The sequence below is a fragment of the Sarcophilus harrisii genome, chromosome 1 (genome assembly GCF_902635505.1).
Source record: "Sarcophilus harrisii chromosome 1, mSarHar1.11, whole genome shotgun sequence".
Classification (NCBI taxonomy): Eukaryota; Metazoa; Chordata; class Mammalia; order Dasyuromorphia; family Dasyuridae; genus Sarcophilus; species Sarcophilus harrisii.
In genome coordinates, this window is record NC_045426.1 from 201573906 (window position 1) to 201600920 (window position 27015).

A 27015-nucleotide genomic window follows, 5' to 3' on the forward strand; every position below is an offset into this window, starting at 1 on the left:
CAGGCAGAGAGAGATCAATCTCTGACTAATTATTTTTTTTAATTATTTAAAATTGGAAGGTTTGAAGTGATGGTTATTGAATTCATCACTTTTTTCCCCTCTAAAATAAATTTCCCCAAACTGCAGAAAAATAAACCACATGTAATTTAGGAGCCACATTTTCCTATATTCTAAATGAATTTGTTATAGAAATATGATGTTGCTATAAAAATAGGGACAAAATTAATGTTTTACTCATCAAAATGCAATAAAATTATATCCATCAAAGGGAATTTGAAGCAAAGATCAAAATGAGTTGAAGAGTAAATAACAATCTTAATGAATGGGTGCATCAAAGATCAATACAAAAGAACTTTAATTTCATTAAGGATAATGGCAATTATGAGACAATACACCCAAATTTTGAGGATGCAGCTAAAGCAATATTTAGCTTAAAAATATGTCTGTTAACATTTCATCAATAAAAGAAGAAACAAATCAATCAATTGGGTATGAAACTTAATTCAAATAAAAGATAATAATCCAGAAAATTAAAGAAAATATTTACAAAATCAAAAACAAAAAATTTGAATAAGTTGTTTTTGAAAAATAGAGAAGCCATTATTTAACTTGAATTTTAAAAAGAAGAAAACCAAATTATCAGTAGGAAAAATGAAAAAAATTGATTTCATAATAAATAAAAAATAAGAAATTATTTTATCAATTACATGCCAATAAATCTGACAATCTAAATAATATGATACATGATAGTATTTATAAAAATATAAGTTGCCCAGATGAACAGAACATGAAATAGAATACTTAAATAGCCCTCTCTTAGAAAAAGATATTTAACAAAACGTAAATGAATTCCCAAAGGGAAGAAAAAACTTTAAAACAGATGGAGTTACAAGTGAATCTCATTAAACATTTAAAGAAAAATTAATTTTAATACTACATAAATGGTTTAAAAATAGGGGAATTGGGTCTTTTTAATGTTTTCCTATGGTAGATATATAGTTTTGCTCCCTATATTAGGATGCATCAAAACAAAAAAAGAAAGTTATTGACTAATATCCTTAGTGATTCTCAGCAAAATTTAAGTAAAATTCTATCAAATAAACTATAGCAACTGCACTGTACCTAGGCTGGATTTATACTAAGGAAATATACTAAAATGGTTCAATATTAGGAAAAACTGTTAAAAGAATTGACCATATAACATCGACAAAACAACAAAAAACATATGATTACATTAATAGCTGCAGAAAGTTTTTCATAATATCTAGTCATTTTATTTAAAAAACTAGAAAGAATTAATATAATTAATAGTATTTCTCTAAAACCAATACCTAGCATCATTTCTAATGAGTATATTAAACATATAACTGGATAGAGAAAGCTTTGGTTCAGACAAAATAAACCATGGTGCAACCACTATAGGTCATGTGTCTGTGTTTAGAAAAATCAATTAAAATAGAATTTTCTACTTTTCCTTACACACTGTGGTTCAAAGATTAAGTCAATTCTGGACTTTTCTCAATTGTATATGTTTGTATTATCCTTCATTAATATTAATTTGCCTTTTTGGCAGAGTCTGGTAATGAAAATGATGCAATTAAAAAAATTATCCATACACCAAAATTGAAAGCAAATTTACTGACATAGTATTTATTTTCATTCAGCATTGAGAATTGTTTTAGATTCAGAACAAGAACATTCTTTTCATTGAAGCTTTTCATAAATACCAAACCAAAATTTTGGAATAACCAAAAACCTTGCTAACTAAGCTATAAAATATCCTTGTTCTAGAAAAGTACAGATAAAGAATCATGTTTTCCCTTTCATTTTAGAGCAACTATATTTTTGACTACATATTTGAGCAGTCATGGAAATGCACAAATAGTTAAATAAAAAATATGTCCTTTGGGAAAAAAATTATCATCTAGTAATTTAATTTTAAAGAATTATCATTCCACAAAATTAGAAATAAATATCACAACCATTTTGAGAAATAGATATATCTTTATTAATGTTAAAGGAGAAATTTATTAGTATGACAAAATATATGTATATATATTATACATGTAAGTGTATATTTATATACATATATATTTATATATTATATACATGCAAATATAAATTATACATATACATATATTTTACATTCTTTTGGAGGTTATTGTTTGGTCTCAGCTCATTAGTGCTGTCATCTTGGTAAAAGAACAAAATCTAATCAAAGATTTCAAATTAACTCAAGATGTAAAATTTGAATCCCAAAGGGAATCATTCTACTAGCAGTGTTCCTATCTTCCTACCTATGCAGGGCTAGTCACATTTTAATAAACTACAATATTCCTAAAGCTCCTTGAGAGTACTCAAAGCTTGAACTCACTGTAACAGCACCACTATGCCTTGGAAAATGGTTATTTTCCAGTTTTTACTCAAAACTATGCTTTTTCCTTTCTGTTACCTGAGATCTAATCTGGGAGTTGAAATAACAATAAAAGTGATACAATAAAAACATTTCATAGCACTTGTTATGTTCCAGGCACTGAGCTAAATGCTTTACAAATATCATCACATTTGAACTTTACAAAATGCTGAGAGGTGGGTGGTGCTATCAAATAGAGATCTATTTTCCTTATGGGAAACTGAAGCAAAAAGAAGTTAAATAATTTGCCCAAGATCTCACAGTTTGTGTGAAACTGGATTTGAATTTACTCATCCTAATCTGGAGCCCAGCCCACTTCATACTGTGCTACATAGCTGTCTCAAGAATATTGAAATCATTATGTATAATTCTTCCTAGACTCCTTAGGAGGTAATTCACTTGAGTCTCTTGTATTTACAATCTATATTTATTCAAATTTGGCATTGTTGTTGCTATAATTAACCTAGCTTGAAAGCAAAACTCTCTGCCCAATTAGAGTAATTATTGCTTACCATCTTTCTTTCATGGTCCTTTATTTCTCTCTTTCATCTTATTACAGGATAAGGAAGTTCCTTGAACAAATATTCCTAAGACTCCTAAAGAATGACATCTCTGAATTATGTCTTCACTTGCATCCTAATTGGATTTAAGTGATACATACAGAGTTCTCCAAAATCATCAGCCTCACTCTCTGTCATCCATCTGTTATGCATCTAAATCTCCACTGAACTAGAACAGGAGTCAATAAATGTCTGTCAACTACCTTATTGCCTTAGTAAACTCTCTAGTAAAAATTCAATTTGAGGAGCTTCTAATGAGTTGAGTAAGACACTAAGGTTATAAATACCCTTTGCCCTACCTTTTAGCTCTAACCTGTGACTCCAAAAAGCTGTAGCATGTACAGCAGCTACACCCCAGTAAAACCATCCCAGTGGTCCTCAAACTTTTGTTCTCAATATCTTTATCCTATTAAAAATGATTGAGGATCTGCCCAAAGAGTTTTTGTTTATGTGATTTATAGTTATAGATATTGCTCACATTAAAAATAAAAACTAATTAAGAATTTGTAGATTCTCTGAAAGGATTTCAGAGATTCCCAGGATGCTCTGGACCAGACTTTGAGAACCACTGATACAGATGGGCTAAACCAAGATAAGAGTAACTCACAAGCCTCCCAACAAAAACACCAGGATTAGATACAAAGGCATCAAGGACATCTATTGCATCCTGGGCCATCACCAGTTCTCTTGATTTCTGTTTTACCTCTGGTCTCTGGAAGAGAGAATGAGACTGACTACTTTGTGCAACTTCACTTCACTTAAATCCAATTCACAAGCAAGTCAAGACATCACCTATGAAGGCAATAGTCTTTTTGGATAAGGAAGGCTAAACAATAACAATATCTTAGTCTAATTCAAAGATAACTAACCCAGTAGAAAGCAATAATTTGGGCAATTGTCAATTTTTTTACTTCCTGGGTCATACTAAAAACCAGTGACTTTTGTAGATGGCAGAAATCATATTTCTTCAATTAAACAAGTAAAGAACCATACTGATTATTTATAGCAGTATATTTTAAATTAGGAGTGCATGATCACCCACGAGTGTGAAAGATATAAATTAGGATATAAGAAAATAAATTTCTATTTATTTTTATCTAAAAAGAGATAGAAATTTCATTTATTCAGTAAGCAGATTAGTATCTTCACTCTCTATATTAAATACAGCATATGAGGTATTGTAGGGGAAATACTTTATTACTTATTGTTAATTATTTTTTAATGTAACCTGCAGTTAGCATACTGATCTTCACATCTGAATTCTATATAATGTAAATCTCACAGAAACCTGAAGAGGAAGTCACATTTATGTCTGTTTTTTTTTTTTTTTTCTGCCAAATTTCCAAATGAAATTCTTTTAAAAACTTTTTCAAGTTTTGGATTTGTTCTCCACAATTATGGCATCAGAAGTGGGATCCTGGGGATCAATGCCAATAAATCTACTAGTTTTCTGAAACCATGAAAGCTGAATAAATCTCTGTGATCTCCAGAATGAACAAGGACAGGACCTGAACAACACAGGATCAAATCATATATAATGAGAATTGGTGAGTTTCCTGGAGTTCAGATCACACATAATCAAGGCTCCAAATTAAGACTGAGGACTACAGCGACCAGACAGTTAAGGAGCTATATTTGGCCTTATTCCAGGGTAAAATTGAGGCAGGATTAATTAATCAGGTCATCCTAATCTACAAATGAGTAATCTCCTTGGCTTGATTACTGGAAGATTACTGGAAGCTTCAAGTGAAGCTAATTGCTTCAATTAGTTAAAATTAAGATTAAAATTAGGCTGGTCATCATTTGACAACTCTGTTCTTTCTACATTTCTTCTCAGCCTTTTGTGTGATACCTAGTTCTGTGGGGACCAGTAGCCACATTAAGATGCTGGTGAACATGACATTATGATCAATTAAATCTTACTACTGTCTAGAAGGGACTGGGACTCCAATTTATCAGATATCTGTCTTGTCCTGATTAGTTGATTGATCAACTTGATATTAATTTATTCATTTATTTAGGACTAAAGGCAGACTTTTATTGGGGATTCTTCCTCAAAAGTTCTCTTAGAGATTTTTGAACAGAGACAACCAGTTGGCTACAAATATTGCTGTAAAAAATTACCAAAAAAAGGACCTTAAAAGGGTAGTGAAAATTAATGAAGTCAAACAACTAAAATGAGTCACCAAATAATCTCTAATATAAAGAATAGGCACTTATTCTCACTGACCTTTTAATTAAACTATTCAGGGGAAACTACAAGATTCAAGATAAGGAGGAAAAACTACAAGATGCTTTCTTTTTCTCTGCCTTTACAATATCAGTCAAGTTGAAAATTGTGGAGAATAAAAAACAGGAAGAAAAGAAAGAAAATCTTTTTCCTGGTTTATAGAAAATTACATAAGTGACTAGAATCTAAAATTATAACTGAAATATATTTAGTGTAAATGTTCAAAATTTGTTTTTAAAGTTTTTGTAACTGCTGAAATATCTTAATGGATTTCTTTTTTTTGGTGAGATCTATAGCTTCTGTGGATAAGAATAGAGATGGCGAAGCTTTTATTCTTCCCATTCTAGAGAGTATGATAGATGTATTGCTTTAAAACAATGTGATTTCATCGACTAAAGAATAAGCAGAACTGAAGCTAGTTTGAATTTTTTAATATAACATAATCATTTATTCACCTTTATTGAAATGGACTATGCAACTTGAGAAGTGAAAGTTTAGCTTTTAGTTAGTACTGCATAAAGAGATATGTATAGGAGAAATTCAATGGAATGTTAGACTAGAATCTGACTGGGAAAAAAAAAGATCAAATGAACTAAGTGGTGAAGATAAAGTACTGAATCAGAGTGTAACAAAAAAGATGCAGTTTTGAAGTTTGTTGAGAATTAATCAAAGTGTTCTGGAAGGGAAAACAAGTAGAAAAGAGAATTATAAGTAATTAAAAATAAGAGCAGAAAGAATAGAATTTTAAAGGTGGAATCTGTTTGTACTGACAGTGTGAAGAGGATAACATAAAGTAAGGATTAGGAGTGGGGAAAAGCTTTAAGAAGGTTTTTTTTTTCCCTTCTTATTGAGAATGAGAATACAAGAAACTTTTTGGAAAATATATGTTAGCAATTTCAGATAATAATTCTATCAGGTTATAATGTTTACCAAATAGAAACCATAGAAATAATTTTGCAATATGGAATTATTTGAGTATAGCAGACTTAAACCCTGTCCTTAAAGACCATTTGAAGGTTGTTCTAATCTTTAGAGCCTCATGAACTCCAAAAGCAGTAAATAGGAATATGAAACTCCCACCATGAATCTTTGAAAGTGAACTAAGTGAAATCGTGAACTCTATAATTTGAAGCATTAGAGGCCTTAAGAAAACTGAGATTTGTGAATGTTACCATTTGATTATAATCCAGTTTTGATCTGATTGAAGTTTGTCCTGAAACTAAATTAAAATATGCTCTCATTTAAAGTGAGATATGTTTTCCTATTAGGATAATTCTGTTAAATCAAAATTCAATGCAAAATATATTTGATATTTAGTGTTAAGATTACTTTCTAGGAAACTGCATTGATCAGGAAAACCTGAGTTTAAATCCAGATTCAGACACCTAATAATTGTACGAGTCTGAACAAGTCACTTTACATATTTGTCTCATTTTCTTCATTTGTAAAATGGGACTAATAATAATACCTACCTCCCAGAATTGTTGTGAGTATCAAATGAAATAATAATTGTAAAACATTTAGCACAATGCCTGGAAAATAGTGAACTATCTACCTATCTATTATTAGTTTTTTCTATCTACTATTATTGTCATATTATGGAATATATATGTCTGTGTTATGTATTATATTAGAATGCAAATTGATAGATGGACAAAGTGATTTTCTACATAAGAGGATTTCTAAATGAATTTAACTGAATTGATATTTGATGGCAAAGAAATTTTGTGTTATGTTTTTAAATTTCATAATATTGTTTATTTTATTGCAAGGCTTCTAAATTTTCTTTTATTATAATTTTTGAGAAACCATTTTATCTGAAATGCTGTTAATTTGAAAAATGACATCCAAAGGGTGATGCCATTGTATCACTAGAAAATTAACTTCTCTCAATACTATTAGGTTATGAATTGAGCTGTTAAAGAATATGGTCACAATATTTGAAAACCACTAAGTATTTAATGGTGTCTAGTATTTAATTAATGTCATTAAAATATAAATTGAGCTGTTAAAGAATGTAATCACAATGCTTGAAAACTGTTAAGTATTTAATTGGGTGTATTTTGCTTTAATGTGGATAATAACTTATTGCTGGGGATAAGAGTGGGAGAGTGGAAAGTATTATATATTTGAAAGATTGTCCTTATTTGTGATGTTCCTTGTGACACTGTATCTGGGCAAGGTCATAAGATTATTTCAGCATGCTATAAGATTTTAAATTAATGAAGTGGTTTGATGAGAACCTCTCATAGCTTATAAGTCATAAGAACTTATATACTTTTCTTTTTTAAGTGATTTTTATTTGATAGTTTATTTGATCATTACTTAAGGAAATAATGAAATTGTAGCTTGAGTAGTATATTGAAGTTTCATTTTTGAGACAATTTATTATTAACAGGCCGTAGTTTTTAAAATTTGGGTTTTTTTTTTTCCTGAGAGATTAATAAGCAAAGAATAACAGCAAGTAACTAAGCATTTTTTTCAGTTGTTTTTTTTTTTAATGAACTCATGTATTCATTGTATGTGTGCAACTCCAGAATGTGGCTTTTATTGATTTCTAATGATTGATTTTGGCTCCAGGATGGATTTAAACTGAAAAAGATAAATAAGAGAAAGCCTTATATTTATTTCTGTTATAATAACAATATGAGAAAAATAATAATGTAGCTAGGGCTATGATTGGTGGAATTTCCTATTTTAGATGAAATCTCTTGGGGATGTAATTTGATATTTTTTCTGAGTTTTGATTTCAAATATAGTTTTCTGAACTGTCACTAAATCAATAATTTATCATTCAAAGAAAATATCATGTTCTGCCCAAAGTGAATGAGGTCTGAGAACTGCTAAAGGCAGCCATCTATGTCTCGGAGATCAAAGAGAATGATACTTGAGGAAAAGATTTTGGAATTAGCAAATAAACTTTAATAACTTTGGACAGAGAGGATTTGGTGGAAATTGGAAGCTGGATTGTTGAGGGGTTAAGAAGAGAATGAGAGAAAAGTAGAAGCACCTATTATAGACAAAGTTATTTTCTATTATAGTTTTGCTACAAAGGACAGAAAGGATATATAGGATAATAGTTATCTGGGATGGATGATGGGTATTGATGACAATATAAAATGAAGACATGAAACAATGTAAAAGGCTGAATATAGATTTAAGTTAAAAAGTACTCAGTTTTTGAGTCAGAAATAGCAAAATGAAGCTTGCAATTCATTTAAAAGTAGATTATTTTATAATCATAAAAACACATCAGGACATTATGAGACATTTAAAAATAGCTATTCAGGTTATGATGATTTTGTCACACACAATAAAATATGCATTGTAATGTAAAAATCAGTCATGGACATCTCTTAAAGAAAGAAAGAAACTCCCAACAAACTACTACTACTACTACTACTACTACTACTACTACTACTATTACTAGTACTACTACTACTACTACTACTACTACACCTCCTTCTCCTTCTCCTCTTCCTCTTCTTCCTCCTCCTCTTCCTCCTCCTCCTCCTCTTCCTCCTCTTCCTCCTCCTCTTCCTCCTTCTTCTTCTTGTTCTTTCTTTCTTTTTTTTTCTTCTGCTGCTATTTCTGTTTTTTCTTCCTCCTCTTCCTGCTTTTTTCTTCCTCCTCTTCCCTTTTCTCCTTCTTTCATTTTCTTTTCTCAGTTTAGATTGGACTTAAATAAATGAAAGTCATGCATTTCATTTTCATTATTTGTTTCTTTTGCAATTGTAAATTTGTTCAGAAGGTTTTTTGAATTGAAGAACTAAGAATTTTAAAAGGTATATGACAATATGTTGACTTATCCTAATAGATTTGCCATCATAATTGTGTAATCATAGATTTAAACCTTGAAGACACCTTGGTGATTCTCACATTTTGAGAAGTTTACAGCATTTACATTTGTTAAGAGAAAGTCAGGATATATATATAGATATAGATATAGATATATATATATATATATATATATATATATATATATATATAGAGAGAGAGAGAGAGAGAGAGAGAGAGAGAGAGAGAGAGAGAGATTTGGCATGTAGGTCAACCAGGTAGTACAATGGTTAAACTGCTGATCCTAGAGAAAGGCGTATCTGAGATCAAATCCCACCTCAGACACAATACTATGTCATAAGGTTCTTCAATTGTAAAATTGTTAAAATATAAGATTCAAAATGGAAAATGGAAACCTTGGAGAAGGAAAAGGCAAACTGCTCCAGTATCTTTGCAAAGAAAATTCCACTGAGGTCACAAAGAGTTAGATACAACTAAAAAAACTACTTAACAATAACAACAAATCTGATATGTGCTATTTTATATTTTTATTTTTATATACATATATTAAGATCAAAACACAAAAATACATATATATGTATATATGGACAACATTTCATTTATTATAAAAAAAGAACAGGAAAGCAGTAGGATAGCGTAATGAAGAGCTGGACTTGGAATCATAAAGTTATAGGGGTGAGAATATATTTTGACATGTTAGCTTTGTGACCCTGAATATGTCACTTAACCTCTAAATGTCCACAGGCAATTCTCTAAAATTATAAATTGAAAAATAGCTGTCAATTTGCATTGGTAAACTGCATCTCAATTACATTGAGCTCCTCTGAACAGCAGTGCAATTATATGTTTTGATATATATATATATATATGTGTGTGTGTGTGTGTGTGTCTGTGTGTATGTCTATATAAAGGAAGTATAGGGCAGTGTAGTTATCTTTAAAAAAAACATGAACATATGAATTCAGTCCCTGCCTATGATACATACTGGCTGGGTAAATCTTAGACAAGTTAGTAATTAAAAAACCCTAGTCTAAGACTTTAATTTCAGAGAAAGTGTCAACCTACGTAAATAGAAGTAGATTTCTCATCTAGAAATCATCTATAACAATGTATTCACAATATTTGTCCTATTTTTATCTTCTTTCTCTGAGACTCACATAAACCACATACATATGCAGATGTATATATGCACACACACACACACACACACACACATATACATTTTGTATATAATATATGTATATAAGATATGTATGAAATCTTTAAGGTCTTCCAATATTATACATACATAAATATAAATATATATATATTCATGATTATAGGTAGCCAGAATCAAATCATTACAGTTTAAAAGATACATATGTGTACATATATAATCATATACGTGTTATTAATAAGTAACAAAGACCACATGATTTTAGATTAAAATTGAAAGGGACCTTAAACTAATTCAAACACCTCATTTCACAGTTGAGGAAACTGAGGTCTACAGAGATTAAGGTCATAATAAGTGGTAAAGACAAGTTCTCTGACTGAATACAGCTTTCTATCCACTTCCCTGTTCTGTTTCTATTAGCACATATCTGGTATTTTAAAACGTTCTCTCTCCCCCTTTCTCTCTAGATAACAGTTCTTATTAATTTGTGTGATTGTTATATTGGTTCAAATAATTTCACAGATGTCTGTCTCATCTTTTTGTCCTTTTTCAATAGGCTGAACTAAATAGCACTATAAATCCTTTCATTGGTTCAACTGTAAAAGCTCCAGGGAACAACATTTTCTTCCAATATATAGGACATAAAGTTGCCTATGTACTTTCCAAACTATTTTTATCACCTCTTGGTCCAAGTAGTCTTCTTCTAAAGAGATCTGAAAAGGAACAGAAGATGATGAAGTATAAACTACCAAAGGATTTCCAGATGGAGAAGAAAGTTATACGCATATTTTCCAGGTATAGCAAAATCTTATTTATCTGAGATAGTTCTGGTCATATGTGCTACACTTTACAGGTATTTGAACAAAAAAAAAATTCTCTAATTCATCATTTCTATTTTCTTTATAAACTATTATAATGCTATTTTTTCTACTGTTTTGCTATATTTTCATATAGTTTCTTTTTGGCTTTGTCAAATTCATTATTTTCAAAGTTATAGGCAAAAGTATTCTATAACAAATTATGTTTAGTGATTTGAAATCACCTTTGAGATACAAGTAATTTCTTTTTTTTCTAGCATTTATCAGAAAATTTCCTATTGTCTTCTGTTATAAAATATTTTGACAAATCTATACTTTACATCAAATAGAAAGATGAAAAAATAGTAAGTTGATGTGTAGCAATGGCATTGTTAGAAATGTGATCATTGATATGACTTCTAAATGAATTAGTAACCTCCTTAGATTTAGTATCATAAGATCTCCTGAGAGTACTTTATAGATAATATTATTAGCAAAGGTAGAAATTAAAGAGAAATACCTCATAAATGAGAATGTTCTCTGACATTTGCCATAGTTTTACAGTTTTTATTCAAAATGGGTGCCACTCTGGTCAATAAATATTTTAACCTTTAAATTTTTATTTCACATTTATTACTTCATGTAATTATTTAGATCATATTATTTACTACATATATATTATTAATCACATAATTTTTTATTTAAAATCATAACAATAGTCATAGATCCATTCAAACCAAGCTTTGGCTTATGGAAAAATGTGATAATTACCCTACAGGATATTAATCCCAAAAGTCAAGGGAAAAATTCAAAATACTTCTATCTTCCATTGATCACTATTGCTAAAAGTCACACATGAATTTATAAAAATCTTTTTCCATTGTCAATATGAAATTCTATTTGTTTACTATTAGGGAGGAGAAATTTTAAGTCTCATTTTAAATAGGATTTTGAGGGGGAATAGGCTTATTTCTACCACTGTGGGAGTAGTTCATTAATATATCCAAATCATCGCAAACATTGAAGTTAACATATATATAGATTCTCAAAGTTATCAGCACCTTTTTGATGCTCTGCTACTCTGGAACTGGGAATATGTGGAATTCGTCTGGAATTTACATATTACTATTTGGCACATATTACTAGGAAGAGGGTTTTGGTTAATATGATATAATTTGTAAATTATGCTCTGATCTCTGGAACAATTTGTATGTAACTTCCAAGTTCCCCTTTGTAGTTTTATTTCCTGCTATTGCTCCTTTATACTTCCCAATTAAAAATTTGCTAAATCAGGGATAGCTAGGTGATGCAGTGGATAGAGCACCAATCTTTAAGTCAGGAGGACCTGAGTTCAAATCTGGTCTCAGACACTTAATGCTTCCTAGCTGTGTGACCCTGGGCAAGTCACTAAACCCAATTGTGCCTCAGCAAAACAAAATAAAACAAAAAAAAACCTTGCTACACCAATTAGGAAAATAGTAGTTGTGATTAAGAAGACCAGAACAAGATAAATTTGAATACACAGGCTATCTGTTTTATCCTTTGTAGTTACCTTTTCCCCTTGATTGGTTAAGAATATATTTGCCACTCTTTGACATTCTGACAGGTATCTGTTATTCTTCTCATTTGTTTTATAATATTATCTGTAAAAATAAGATCACAAGTCCATTTTAAATGTGTAATGGAATATGGTAAAAAGTATTAGATTCAGCCTAATTTCTGTCAGACTTCTTTCAAATTTACCAAGCAGTTTTTAATCATAAAGGGCGTTCTTTTCTTAGTAAGATGTTTTCTACTTAAATATAGGGTTTCTGAATCTCCCATGTGGTCTATTCCATTGACGTATGGCTCTAACTATTATCTGATAATTTTTGATGACTGCTGCTATTATACAGATAGAGGCCAGGAAGTACTGTTATTGTTTCATCTCTAGGTGTTTGTTTCTGTTATTTCCCTTTTTAGTCTAGACCGTTTTTTTCCTAATTATTTTTAAATTATTTTACCAAGCTCTATAAAATATCCCCTTGAAAATTTGATTGGCATTAAATGTATAGCTTAACTTAAATAATTGTGGTATTTTTGTTATAGCCATGAGTACTGAATATTCCTCCAATCACCTGAGAGTGGAAGACACCAAAGCAGTTCAGAGACTGTCAATGATTGCTCTGTTGCTTTGGGTTTCAGTAGGGATTTATATAGGGGTCTTTCCTTTTGAAGAATTCCTCTATTGGCCATTTGGATGGAAATGGTCCTTTCTTTTTTTATGGTGAAAAGCAAGGAAATTCCTTGATGGACTATTTCCTCTAGAATATCTGGACCATTAGCCTTATCTCCAGGTGCAGGAAAACTCAATAACTAGCTTAGGGATACCTTGATAATGTAGGCTCCTTGCTAGAGATGTTAACTTATTTAACTACATAGAAAGAGAATGCCAAGGTATAGTGTATTTTTAGCAAGCCAACTATTAGGTTTTATAGCAAATTGAAACTGTGCCACTAGCCAAAGTTATGAGATAGGTCACAAATATTAAGATAATATTTAAGAGACATCAAAAAGTCATCTAGTTCAAGGAATATCAAGGTATCATACAGAAAAACTTATTTTACACTACAATCCATTCCCTGAATCTTTGATCACCTTATGTAAAAACCACATATTTATATAAGAATTGCCATTTATTGACCCAATTCCACAAGATTTTGAACAGATAGAATCCAAAAATACAACAAAACCTGTGTGTAGCCAACTCCCTCATGAAATAGGGATTATCCAGGGTAAAAAAAGAAAAAGATCATTTAGTAGCATGGTCACCTGCATGGATTTAATTTACAAATTCAAGATTGACCAGATAAGTATTTTAGCTATTGGATCCGGCCAATTTTTCAACTTTGCAACTGCCACCACATAGATGAGTGAATCTTAGGTATTTGACACATGGTAAAATGTTTATTAACTATAATCCATATGCAGATATCCAAAAAATAGTTGAGAATGATGTTTTGAAAAAAGGTATGATCAAAGACATAGACTAATTGCCTGCATAGAGGCATTAATTGAAATAGTAGGATGAATAAATTCATTAGGGGGTTGAAAATGGAAAATATGGAATGGAAAATATAAAATGAATTTTCAAAACATAGATAGACAAGATATTTCAATTGTTTTAGTATATTGTCTGGGCTACCTCTCTGGAGGCCTCAGGATCAGTCAAAGTTCTTCGTCTTTAGGAGAAATGAAGGAGACAGGCAAACTGCCATGTGGTTGGTAAAAGATGGAATCTGGACTCTGGAGTCTGGAGCTTGAAGTCTTCCCTCTTGAGTGTGCTGCTACAGAGAGGCTCTGACTCTCTCTCTCAGATTCTTGGGTTGCCTGAAATAAAGGAGTATTGGCCAACATGGCTAGAAGGCGATCTGTCTTTGAATTTTCATCAAAAATAGGACCCGGAAGTCCACTATGAGAGTGGACTCTTGCTTGGCTAATTCAGTCATTTGATTTAACTTCACTAGAGTTTTTCTTGGGAGTGGGAGTTATATAAAATTATAAAGTATGCATTAACATCTCTTTCTTGGAAGGATCTTAAGATTAATATTACAAATACAGTGTTATCGGATGATGAAAGAGTTCCTTAAGGAGCTTATATATAGAATAAGCTACAAATGTAGTATATGTTTATAGAACCAATATCTCACATTGAGTAGGTACTTAGCCTATTCTGCTTAGATTCAAGTACACCATTTCAGAGTTCCAGTCCTTTACATTTTACTATATTTTAAGCTTTTATATTTTCAGATACATAAATGCTACATAGTCATTTGAAAGTTTCTTTTAATTTATTTAATATTTCTTTAGTTTGGTGAATTTTTAATAATAAATTTAAATTTATCAGTGTGGGGGCATTTGCTATTATACATTGTATGTGGGGCAGTTTCTGAATAATATTTTCTCAGATTGTCATATCAATAGAGGAGGTCCTCTTGCTTGGCCAACTCAGTCATTTGATTTAACTTCACTAGAGTTTTTCTTGGGAGTGAGAGTTATATAAAATTATAAAGTATGCATTAACATCTCTTTCTTAGAAGGATCTTAAGATTAATATTACAAATATAGTGTTATTGGATGATGAAATTTTTTGCAAAGTTTGAAAATTGACTAAAGAGTTACATAGACAAGGTAGTAATTAGATTGAATTTTAATAAGAAACATCATTTTTAAATATCAAAATTTAGCAATTCATTTTTTGTTATAAATTTGTAGTTTTTATATCCTAGATGTTACTAAAACTTAAAACTGCACTAAGATTTTTAGGACAAACTATATTACCTCGAAAAAGCTTCAAAACAAGTATTATAGTAGCCATTTTCCAGGTTTAAAATTCTGTGTAAAATTAAAATCAGGAAAAAGTAGATGAAAACAGAATTTGGGGAAACATTTATTTAAGGAATTAGAAAGAAGAAAAAGTGAAGGGACAGAAAGGAAGTATATATTGTTATAGAAGCCAGATGAAGAAATATCAATGAGGTAAACAATGTTAAATACTTCAAAGAAGTCAAAGAAGATGAAAACTAAGAAAAAAGCTTTTGGATTGGGTTTTTTAGAAACTTTTTAGAAATTATAAATAGGAGTCCCTCAGAAATATAGGAAGAGACTTCAGAGGCCATTTAGTTAAATTCATACTGCACAGGAAATCAATCCTACTATATATATATAGATAGATAGATAGATATAGATATAGATAGATAGATATAAATGTCCTTAACAAGGGATGAAACATATTTTATTTGAAGATGTTCTAGGAATGGGAAACTATCATTTTTCAGGACTTACCACTTCTCTTTTGGTTATTTACTAGACAGTTTTTACTGACATCATGCTCAAGTCCTTTTTCATACTTTTACCTATTACTCTAAGTTCTGTCTCATAAGGTCAAGCAAGCCAAACTGTTCTTCAGATGATAGCTCCATTACTCTTGTATAAACTAAACATCCAAAACTGTTTAAACCAATCTTCATTTGGCATTTACTTTAGGCTCTTTTCTACCCTGATTGCTCTCTTTTGTAATGTCTTTATCTTATGTTTTTATATTGACAATAGAGTGAAGACCAGTTACAAAATGGACTTGATTTGGTGTGGTTAACAAGAGAACCAATTAGATTCTGGCTTATGAACACTGATTCTATATTATGCTGCCATATGCATTAGCATCCATCTTTTATTTTATTTTTTTTAGTTATCCATGTGAAACTAAAAACTTTATATTCCTAAATCGAAAAATGATAGTTGTAATAGTAAGAGTATGGAGAATGATATCAAAGTTTTAGTGAACTTATATATCTACTTACATTGTTGTTGTTTTTTAAAGTATTAAATTGAGCTAAGAGACTTTGAATGCATTAGAAATTGCTAAATTTGGTTACTAATTGCCCTTTTAATATGGCTACTGGAGATAGTTAAATAATTACTTCATTTCCTACTCTCAAGACTTAAATGCTTTCAAGCAGACATTTTGTCTCTCTGACAAATTTTTTCTTTGCCTTTTTTTCTCCCTTTGCTCCTCTGATCTTGGAGCTCCTCTGATCTTGGAGCTTCTCTACTGTCTTCCTTGCTGTTTGCCATCAGTAGCTCTTTCAATTCAACTTCAATTCAACAAAACATTTTCCAAATACCTATAGCAACTACTTTGTCCAGGACATTTTATGAGATCTTGAAGGAAAAAATAAAAATTAGATATGACATCCTTCCAATTTAGAGAATATTCTTCTCATAGAGAATAATGTGAACAAAAAGATATGAAAATGGAAAAGAATGGGATATGATTAGAGAGCAGAGTTCAGTTCGATGAGCAAGAAGAGGACAAAGGAAAGTAATATAAGATGAATCTTGAAAGCTAAATAAACTTTACTTTTTTGAGTCACTAGGAAATTTTAAATTGGCTTCAGTTAGGCACCTGCTTTATTGAACAGATAACAACTCAAAGAAAAGACAAGAATTAATTTCTATTGCGAGCAACATTTTTTTCACACAGCCAAAAATACCTTAAGTACATTTTAAATTTAGATGAAAGATGAAATTATCCTTAAAACTTTTTTTAATTCATTCAATATTATGTAAGAATCTGCATGTTTGATTTCTCTACTATATGAGATACAAATGCTTTATTTCCTGATACAGAGACTTTTTTATATACTCTATTCCCCATTCTGAGCTTTTCCCAACTTGCCTTAAATTAGACAATAAGTACAGACATCACCTGTATAATAGAGAATTTATTTTCAAAGCTCACTGACACACACATGACTTTATTTTAAGTCTACATTTTTAAAAATAGAAATTTGATCTTTTTTTCTTCTGCATACAAAAGCATTTCTAGTCTCATTTCCTCTTCCCAAGAATCTGCTGACTAGATCATCTACTTGACAGGCGGGAGGGTCCATTATTCATTTGGTTGAGCACTATGCAAGAGGATCTCTTCAATAAGCAGTCAAGCACCTCTGGAGGGTCATTTCTGTGATCTTATCACAATTTCTTTACTGTGAAATACTTACTAATTTTAATATATCATACTTTTTTAGAACTTTGCATTTCTAATCTCAGAATAAATTCATATACACTAGGCAAATCACAAACAAACAGTGAAGAAAGTACCAAAGATCAGTTTTGACCAACTGGGAGTTTCTGAACAGAAGCCATATGATTCTGAAATTTTTAGAACGATTAGAAACAAGTATTTTCCTCATTCCAGCATGATCTACTAGTCTTAGATGATCTGATGTCTAATAGCATATCCACTACTAAAAAAAAGAGAATAATTCTGTCTTGTGACAGAATTGCAGATAGTTTGTTAGGGTTAAAATTATCTTAGTTACAGACCTTAGAGGTTATTTACAACTATTAAAGGAAGGTTCTCACAGTTAATTAATTAATAAAGGAACTGCTTACACTGGCATGGTTTAAGGGTTACCATATGCAACATGCACAGAATAGTTAATCATAAGAATGAATAAACATGCACAAATAATTCTTATAGTGCTTGGCATAGAAGGTCATTCTCTCAATTAGTCAGATTCCATTAAACTAATCAGGAGTTAGCAAAGCTGGACAATTCTATCCTGGAAAACTTCTTTTAAGGATTTAAAAATTACTCAGTCTCTATTTAGTCAGTCACTAAAGCATGACTTCTCTTAAAAGGAAGCAGTTTGGGACCCATTCTGATTTTCTATTAGATGTAAGAATTTGATTATCTGATCCATTTAATAGTCTAATGAGTGGAATATTAATATTGTACTCTGAATTTTAGGCACAAGTTTTTCCAAAATAATTTTACTTATTTTATTACTAAAAATATTCAAGCCATTTCTAGTGTGGAGAGAGATGTCAAAATTGTCACTCTTCCATACCCCCTTTGCTTAGACATATCTCTTTTCCAACATAATTTGAGTAATATTGATAGGAATATTGAACAAGAGTAATATTATAATGTTAAAATAGAGTTTAGGATTAACATTCCATAGTAGTCAGTACTCGGTTTCTTCCTTTATTATTCCCCTTAAGTCTTATGGGCCAGAACTCTGTACTTGAAACAAGGATTCTTACAAGGTATTAAGTCAGTGGAATTGATAAATACAGTGGAATTTATACAAGTATAAATAAATACAATGGTTATCTAGTTTAGCAAGAAGCTTAATATTCTCTAGTTTAGTATATGTACTTAGTACTTACTATAGTTTTATAAGATTCATACCTATGATAATGTAATTATAAGAGAGCATATAAACTGGGAGCCTCAGCCAGAGTCAGAGCCAGAGAGGACAAGTGAAATGGAAGGTGGGAGGTCAAGCTCTCGGAGCCAAGGAGAGACAGATTCCATCATCCACCTTTGTGGTGGCTGGAGGCTGAAGCACAATCCCTCGGACTCAAGAGAGATTCATTCATCCCATCTTACACCACTGTGGTAGCAGGACTCTCCTCAGCTTCTCCACTGAAACCAAGACTCTGGAAGGCCTCAAAAGAAGTTAGCCCAGGTCCCAGGCAAGGAAACTAGACTGTGAAAGAGAAAATAAAGGATTTGGACTTTAACACCTAGCTATTCTCGTGGTGATTACTGAACTGAAAGGAAGTTCTGCCACAAGACCTCCAGAAAACCAAACAAGAACACTACATTTTAGTGTCTGAACATGGGACTAAGACCTACATCTGTGACCCAGAAATTAGGGTGAATACAAAAATAGACAAGAAGGAAACTTTGTAAAGGGCTAAAGTGGCATTTCTGCTGAAATAGGACAAATGTTTAGAAAGGAACCTTTTCCACTTCAAGGAAAATATGTCAAAAGCATAGTTAAATTCATTAAAAGCCAAGTTTGCTTGTAACTTGGGGGCAGATCATTGAACTTTTAGAAATAGTACAGTACACATCTCCTTGGTTCTCAAAGGAAAAAAAAATAGATCCAGAGGAGTGGAAATTAGTAGGAGAGCAACTAAGTGAATATTACAATGATAATGGTATTGGTCAATTCCTAAAGAAACACTTTATACATATAATTTAATACAATTGGCTTTAGGAAATTATATAAGTATTAGGATAAGGAAAAAGAAGAAAGTGCAAGAGGGGGAGGATACTGAAAAACTAGATGAAAAGGATGAAGAATTAGACAAGAATGGAGTTAAGTACAATTCTGATGAAATTAAGGAGTGTGAGCCATTAGGGCATTCCCCAACCCCTGACCTACCCCCCCTCAACCCTTCATGGGTGGAGGGAGAAGGAGGCGGGGGAGAGGCAGTAATACAATCAGTCAACCTATGAAGCAGCCTATGAAAGATTACAAAAGGTACTGATTAAGGCTAAAAAAGAAGGACATCATATATCTGATTTACAAATAAATGCATACTCTGTGATTGAAGAATTTGATTCTTCAGGTTAAACCAGGAGAAGATACATTCTTTTTATTCTGGAAATTATTAAAGATTTTTAAAAAGGGTTGCACTGTTTATGGGGCTACATCTTCTTATGTTAAGATGATACTAGAGAATTTGGCTTATGAAATTTTAACCCCTAGTGATTGGAAATCTGTAGCAAGGACATGTTTAGAATCTGGACAAAACTTGTTGTGGTTTTCAGAGTATAATGAACTATATAGAATACAAGTCCAACAAAATAGGCAAACAGGAGTTAATATACAAATCACCTTTGACCAACTAGCAGGTAAAGGTCAGTATGTAGACACTTCAGTACAGATTAATTACTCTTTGATGAGCAAATTGCTGCTGCTGCTATCAAAACATGGCACTCCCTCCCAGAAAAGCAAGATTGAGGGGAAGCCTTCATGAAAATCGAGCAAGGTCCAAATGAACCCTTTGTGGATTTTGTGGGATATTTGCAGACAGTTGTTATAAGAACCTTTGGAGAAAATGCAGTAACAGGAATTATGATAAGACAACTGGCTAAGGAAAATGCTAATGAGGTTTGTAGAAGAATTATATGGGGACTACACAAAGATACTCCTTTAGAGGAGATCATAAGACGCTGTGCCACAGTGGGCACAAATGTCTTTTATATCCAAGCTATGATGCAGAATGTGGGAAGACGGGGTCCCTCTTGGCAAGGGACTTCCAGAGAGACTCGTCAATGCTTTCAGTATGGTAAAGTAGGGCATCTGAAAGCTCAATGTTGGCGTAAAGACAGAGTGAGAAGATATGGTAAGAGAAAACCCAAAACCCTATGGTCAAAATGCAATAAGGGCTTCTACTGGACCTCAGAATGTTGATTGACCCAGGGAATGAGAGGTGGGGCCCAGCTCCAAGATTTCAAACAAAAAACAGGTGGGACATGATGGCAGCTGAGTTTATACCCGGAGAGTCTTTAGAACTTCAATACTCTGATATGATCAACCAGCCAAAAAGCAATCAGATGGGAAAAAGGGATTACAACTGAGGAGAATACAGGCTTTTTAACCCAACAGAAGGGCAGTGTCCAGTGCAAGCAACTCCAATGTAATTGCCAGGCGATGAGGAAAAATCCAGAAAGTGGTGAATGGAAGGGACCAAATAGGTTAACTGCTTGGGGGAGAGGGTTTGTTTGTATCTTTACAGATGGAGAAGGAACCAGATGGGTGCCAATGAGCACTTTGAGCAAGATAGAAAAAGAGAAAAAATCCTTGAAACAAAGAAGACCTAAGAAACATCTGACACTGAAAGAGCATGGCTTATAATGAGACTGTTACAGAACTTCAAAACCTGCAGGAATCATTGGATTCCCTGAGATGAAAAAATTGTTGATAAGACTGCTGCAGAACTTCAAAACCAGCAGGTATCATTGGATTCCCTGAAACATGATAAGACTGATACATGACTTCAAAATCTCCAGGAATCATTGATTTCCTGATACATGAAGTGATGGACAATAGATTGCTTTTGAACTCTTTCTAGAACTTATGGACATGTATAATTCGTCATGTTGATTCATGTTGTTTGTTACATCACTGCAAGCCTGTGTTACTATGTGCTTATGTAATACCTCCCATGTTGATGGATTTATGTATACCTGTTTCAAGTGAGATCCTTCAGAAACCTGCTAATCTGATTTGATTTCCCATTCCCTTTGGTATTTTCATCTCCCTTCCTGAAACATCAGGAAGGATGTGATCACCTCCTTTTTTGGTGTTTTCACCCCTTTTTTCTGAGATGTCAGGAAAGATGTGATCACCTCCTTTTTGGGGTTCTCACCTACCTGAGAAGTCAGGGAGAGAGTGACCGCCTTATGTTCTAAAACAAAAGAAAGCGGGAGATATTATGGGCCAGAACGTTGTACTTGAAACAAAGGATTTTTACAAGTTGTTAAGTCAGTGGAATTGATAAATACAATGGTTATCTAGTTTAGCATGGTGATTAATAGTTCTCTAGTTCAGTACATGTACTTAGTACTTAATATAGTTACACAAGATTCACACCTATGATGATGTAACCTTATTTACTATGATAAATATTTTAATTCTTCAATGGAAAAGAAGACAACTCCTTTAAATAGGTTATGGTGTCAATATCTTCAGGAACGTGGGGGAGGGGAATGATCTTATCTAGACAAAAGTTAAACTTGGTCATCATCCTTGATAAACAATGCTTTTATTTATTTTCCTAAAGGAAAAGATACAAATCCACTTTGTATTTCAAGGTGGAAAAATAATCTTATTTCCTATTTTTTTTAAATTGAGCTCATAGGAAAGTTTTGATATGCTTCCATGATGGGGAAGCAATGGAAATATTTAAGAGAGAGTATCATCTAGATGGAATTCCCAGAATAACATTAGTAGATTTGGCAATTGATTGAATGGAAGAGAAAAAAAAAATACTAAACTTTTAAATATAGAAAACTAGATAAATGTTGCTCCTATTGAAATACTGAGATCAGAAAGAGGAGGAGTTTGGGTAAATTGATAATGAAATTGTATTGTATATGAAATCACAGTGAGATAGCTGAATGTTTGTTTACAAGAAGGGTGAGAGCAAAAAAGATAGATCTGAAAGTTAATAGTCAGAAAAGTAGCAGAGACCAAAGAAATGACAAGTATTAAAGGAAAATAAAGAGCAAGAAGAAGACTAAGGAGGATGAAGGAGGACCAAGAACACAGATAAAGATGGTGTTTTAAGAGCCAAAAGAGCAAAAAAAGAAGTGTCTGAGGGAGATACAGGGCAAGTCAACTATGTCAAATGCTATAGATAGTACAAGTAAGATGATAATAGAAGTCATTAAAAATCTCCACTTTCAGTGGAGTGCCTGGAATATATTCTCAAATTTCAAGGAATTAAGGGAAAATATTTTTAAGGAAATAGATTCATCCAGTGCAGATGACTTTTTTTTTTTTTATCACATTTAACTCTACTCTTGAAACTTTAGATTCTTCAATTTAAAAAGAAAAATTAATCTTCTAATATTCCCTTAATTTAAGCATCTTCATTATAAACATTTTTAAAATTAGGATTTCTATTTTACATTACATGATTTCTTGCTTCTAAAGTAGATTTTAAAATGTCTGTATCACAGGAGGAAAATATTCACATAATATGTATAATCAATAAAGTGATATCTAGAAGAGTAAATGTAAAATTAGATTTGAGTTTTTGACTATTTTGAGTTTTGACTACAAGCAAAGATCAGGAAATCTGTTTCCAAATTATCTGATTCCTTCTGGCTTATAAACAGTCAAGATATTTCAATTAAGCATTTCAGGTACATAAAGCACTAGAGCTTGTCTTCTAAAATGAAAAGAAAGAAAGAAACATGAAAGAAGAAATAGTCACATTCAAGAATCCATCTCTTTAACTCCTATCCAGTGCTTTTGGCATTGGAAAGTCAAGGGAATTATTTTCTTCTAACACCCTTCATACTCTCCTCATTGATATTCAATCACTTGACAACCATTCATTTCAGTGTTCTGAAGCAGTAACTATAGTCAATTCATTACAGTTTTTAAAGTCTAATTTATGCTACAATACTATAATAAATTGGCAAATGGAGATGTAATCCAGTCAAAGTGAAAAAAAAAGAAAATTTTTTCTGCAAATATTCCTAAAGCATCAAGATTTTTTAAAAATTAACAAGTCAAAGAAATATACCAAATATTGAGCTATGAAATGGTAAATTTTCACACATTTAAAAATATTTCACAATAGAAAAACATTTAGAAATTGTCTTTTTTACATCTGATTATTTAGCATGGTTTAGAACAGTGCTTCTTCATTCTTTTTCCATTCATGACTTCTTTTCATCCAGGAAATTTTTACATGACCCTGAGTTTATAAGTATATAAAATAAGTATACAAATCAAACATTTACTGATAATGTCATAGTTTTGCAACTCCAATATTCAGTTATTAGACCCTATATGGGATTGCAACCCACAATTTAAGAAGCTGGGGGTCTAGAGAACTATTAAGGTCTGAAAAAGGAACTTAGAAAAAATCATAAAAGAAAAATCCTGAAATTGAGTACTATAAATGAGGAAATAATGAAAAAAAAAAAAAAGAATGAAGAAAAAAATAAAATGAAAGAAAATATTTAAGGAAGAAATATCTTATTGCTTATTTTTATAATATTTTGTATTATTTTGTATTTTGTATTACCCTATGATATACATGGTAATAGCTTTACTCTTAGATGATCTGACATTGTACCACATACTTATAATAGGAAGGGGGTGGGAGAAGGAGTGAATCTCTATATACAGACAGATAATAATAAACTGTTACATATTCAGACTTTATGTCTCAGGAAAATGATAGGAAGCTAAATATATCCAATGAAATATCAAGAAAACTACAAGTGTAAATGTATAATAAAGAATCCTCTCAAAGCCAAGGAGGAAGTGAAATCTTTGCTGCCTCTATTGACATTGAAATATAGCTTTTATGGAAAATTGAAACCAAAAAGTTTCTTTAATTTATTTATCTTTAACTTTCGAATTATTTTTCCTATCTATTTGTAACTCATCCCATTTCAATCCTTCTCTTCCAGAGTCTAGTCACTGGGCCCCAAAAGACTCACCCCATTTTAAATTCCCAATGAAATAAAACCTTTTTTATTGTAGAGTTTTTTGTTTTTAATCATCATTCATTGTTATTTCAATTATAATATAGTTGAGGGATTTTGCCATTGTCCCCAATAGCAGTAGAAATTTCCCGACAAATCCAACTTTATCTTGATGAGAACCTTTGACCTGATCACTGAAGTGAGAATTGAAAGATATTACAGCTGTTATATTGTAATTTAGTACATTATTTTTTCAGGATTAAATATGACAATTGAATATTTGTGGGCTTTTCTGGACATATTAATCCTAATAATATCTATTTAGTTGACTTTCTAACGTAGCTATTTATTTTCTTTTTTTTAAATAGATGGAATTTATTTATTTGTGGGAAAAAACCATCAAGGGATATGTGAACACAATGGAAAATTTTAAGATCCAAAATTAGCCATGGATAATAATAATTCATTTTCTTTTAAGACCAGAAGAAAGTAATTTTTAAAAAAAATAAATAGGATTTATATCTAGAAGAAACCAATCCATTCTTTTTACAACTGAAGGAGTAAAGTCCAGAAAAGTTACTTGGTTTGCTTAAGGTCAAGGAGATAAAGTGAATAGCAGAGCCAAGATATGAAACCAAGGTCCCCTACGTCAAGTCCAATACTCTATATATACCATGCTGTATTATTGAGTATAATATGTGAAATTCAGCAAGTGTGTCATAGAAATTTCTTTGTCTTTTATAGGTAGTTTTTGATACTGACTGTTAAAATGCAAATGTAATTAAATCATCCATTGTTTTTTATTGATAATGAATTTTGATGTAAATTATACTTATTGAAGTGACAGGATGTGAAATGGTGAAAAGGCAATGAGAAGTTATTAACTCTTTTCAGTGTGTATGCACTGTGAAATTCTGGCTTATGTTCTGTCATGGCAGGCCAAGACATGCTCATATGTGCTGTCATTTACTCTAAATGTATAGTGGAATATTCTGTCAATTACATGCCTGGTATCATTTGGTAAATAGCTTTATTATGTATAATTCTATTTTCTCAAAAGGCTTAATACTTTGTGGATATGGGTGCACAATTTTTAAATTCTTAGTTTGAGGCAAAGTTTTATCAATAAGCTGAATAGAATACATAACTACTATGTAGTTATCTAAGTCACAGGGACAAAATTTTCTTCTCCAACTAGAAAACCTGTGAATTTTATTTGCATGTAAAATAGATAAATAGGATAAGGGGTAAACTCCTCATTTGTTCTTCATCATTTATGGTAGACTACTAACTGACTGGATACATTAATCTTGACATATGCCACTTGAAGTTTCTGTGATTTTAAGAGAACAAAAAAATAATTTAACTTTTTGCTATTTTGCTTTATACATAAATTAATAATTACTTCAAGGTATAATATGCAATATTCCAAATCTATTACCAGATGGCAGATATATTTCATACATTCAAAGACATTATTCCAAAAACACAAGAAACTTGGGATTCAAATGAAAGTGAAAAAGATTATTCAATCTTTTAATAATGATGAAGTTCAGCATGACAAGATAGGAGATTCCATACTTTTTTTGTGATCCCAAAAAGAATATACATAGGTAGTATTCCCAATAGTTATCCCAATAGTTTGAAAGAAACAACATATATTCAAATGTTTGTATAAGAATTCAAGACCTAAACGCTTTTTTCATGTTTTAACATCCAAAAATTAAACTGAATTTTAGTTTCTAAAGTAAAATGACACCATCTCCTTTAATAATGCATCAAAATGTATTAGAAACATGAAATTTCTCTGAGAAGCATTAAATATGAAAGCATTTTTAACATTTATAGTGATCTGAAAGGGATTGTTCTTTTATTTAAAATTACAATTTGGGAATATAAAATATTTTTCTTTAATTATGAACAAAACAGTAGAAACACAAAAAAACTTCTACTGACTAAAAACCAAAGCAAACAAACAAACAAACAAAAACAGAATAAAATTGTCCTTAAAGGAAATAACTAAAGGAAAGAAAAATTTGGTAAACTAATCATGAATTACTTTTTAAAATTGTGTTCATGGTTTCATTACAAATTAAATTGAACTGAAGGAAAAATTCAGTGTATGTCAAAATAATACAAGTTTTCTCTGAAAAAAATCAACTTTTAAGAAAAAATAAGGTTAAAACCATAGAAGAGATAATTGTGAGTTCTCAAGTGAAGGAAATGATGAATGATAAACATTTTCAAGAAAATTATCTTTTAAAATATTTTAAATTTCAAAATTCAGATCTTTGGGGTTGAATTATATAAAGTCTGAATTGTATATAATTATATACAATTATATTAATTATACAAGGTATAAAATTATCAAAAAGTCATCCATTATCTATTAAAATCTTATAAAGTTATAGGATATAGTATACCATTTAAGATCTCTGTGAAGAATTCACAGTTCGACTTCCTGCTGGAAAAAGATGCTATCATTAGTGAATTTAAGGAATATTTCCAATATGGAATTTCCATAATGAATAAAGGAGACATAGGC

At 31.2% G+C, this 27015-nt stretch overlaps 1 protein-coding gene across 3 annotated transcripts in view; it reads left to right on the forward strand.

The window, feature by feature from the left end:
• TMEM232 (transmembrane protein 232) overlaps window positions 1–27015 on the forward strand; it is a 190657-nt gene that overhangs the window by 92930 nt on the left and 70712 nt on the right. For all 3 annotated transcript variants that reach the window (XR_004234190.1, XM_031968625.1, XM_031968622.1), the window contains exon 13: window positions 10714–10952. Coding sequence is in view for 2 of the 3 variants with exons in the window: in XM_031968625.1 (XP_031824485.1) it covers window positions 10714–10952 (239 nt within the window). In the remaining variant the exon portion in view is untranslated. The remainder of the gene's footprint in view (window positions 1–10713; window positions 10953–27015) is intronic.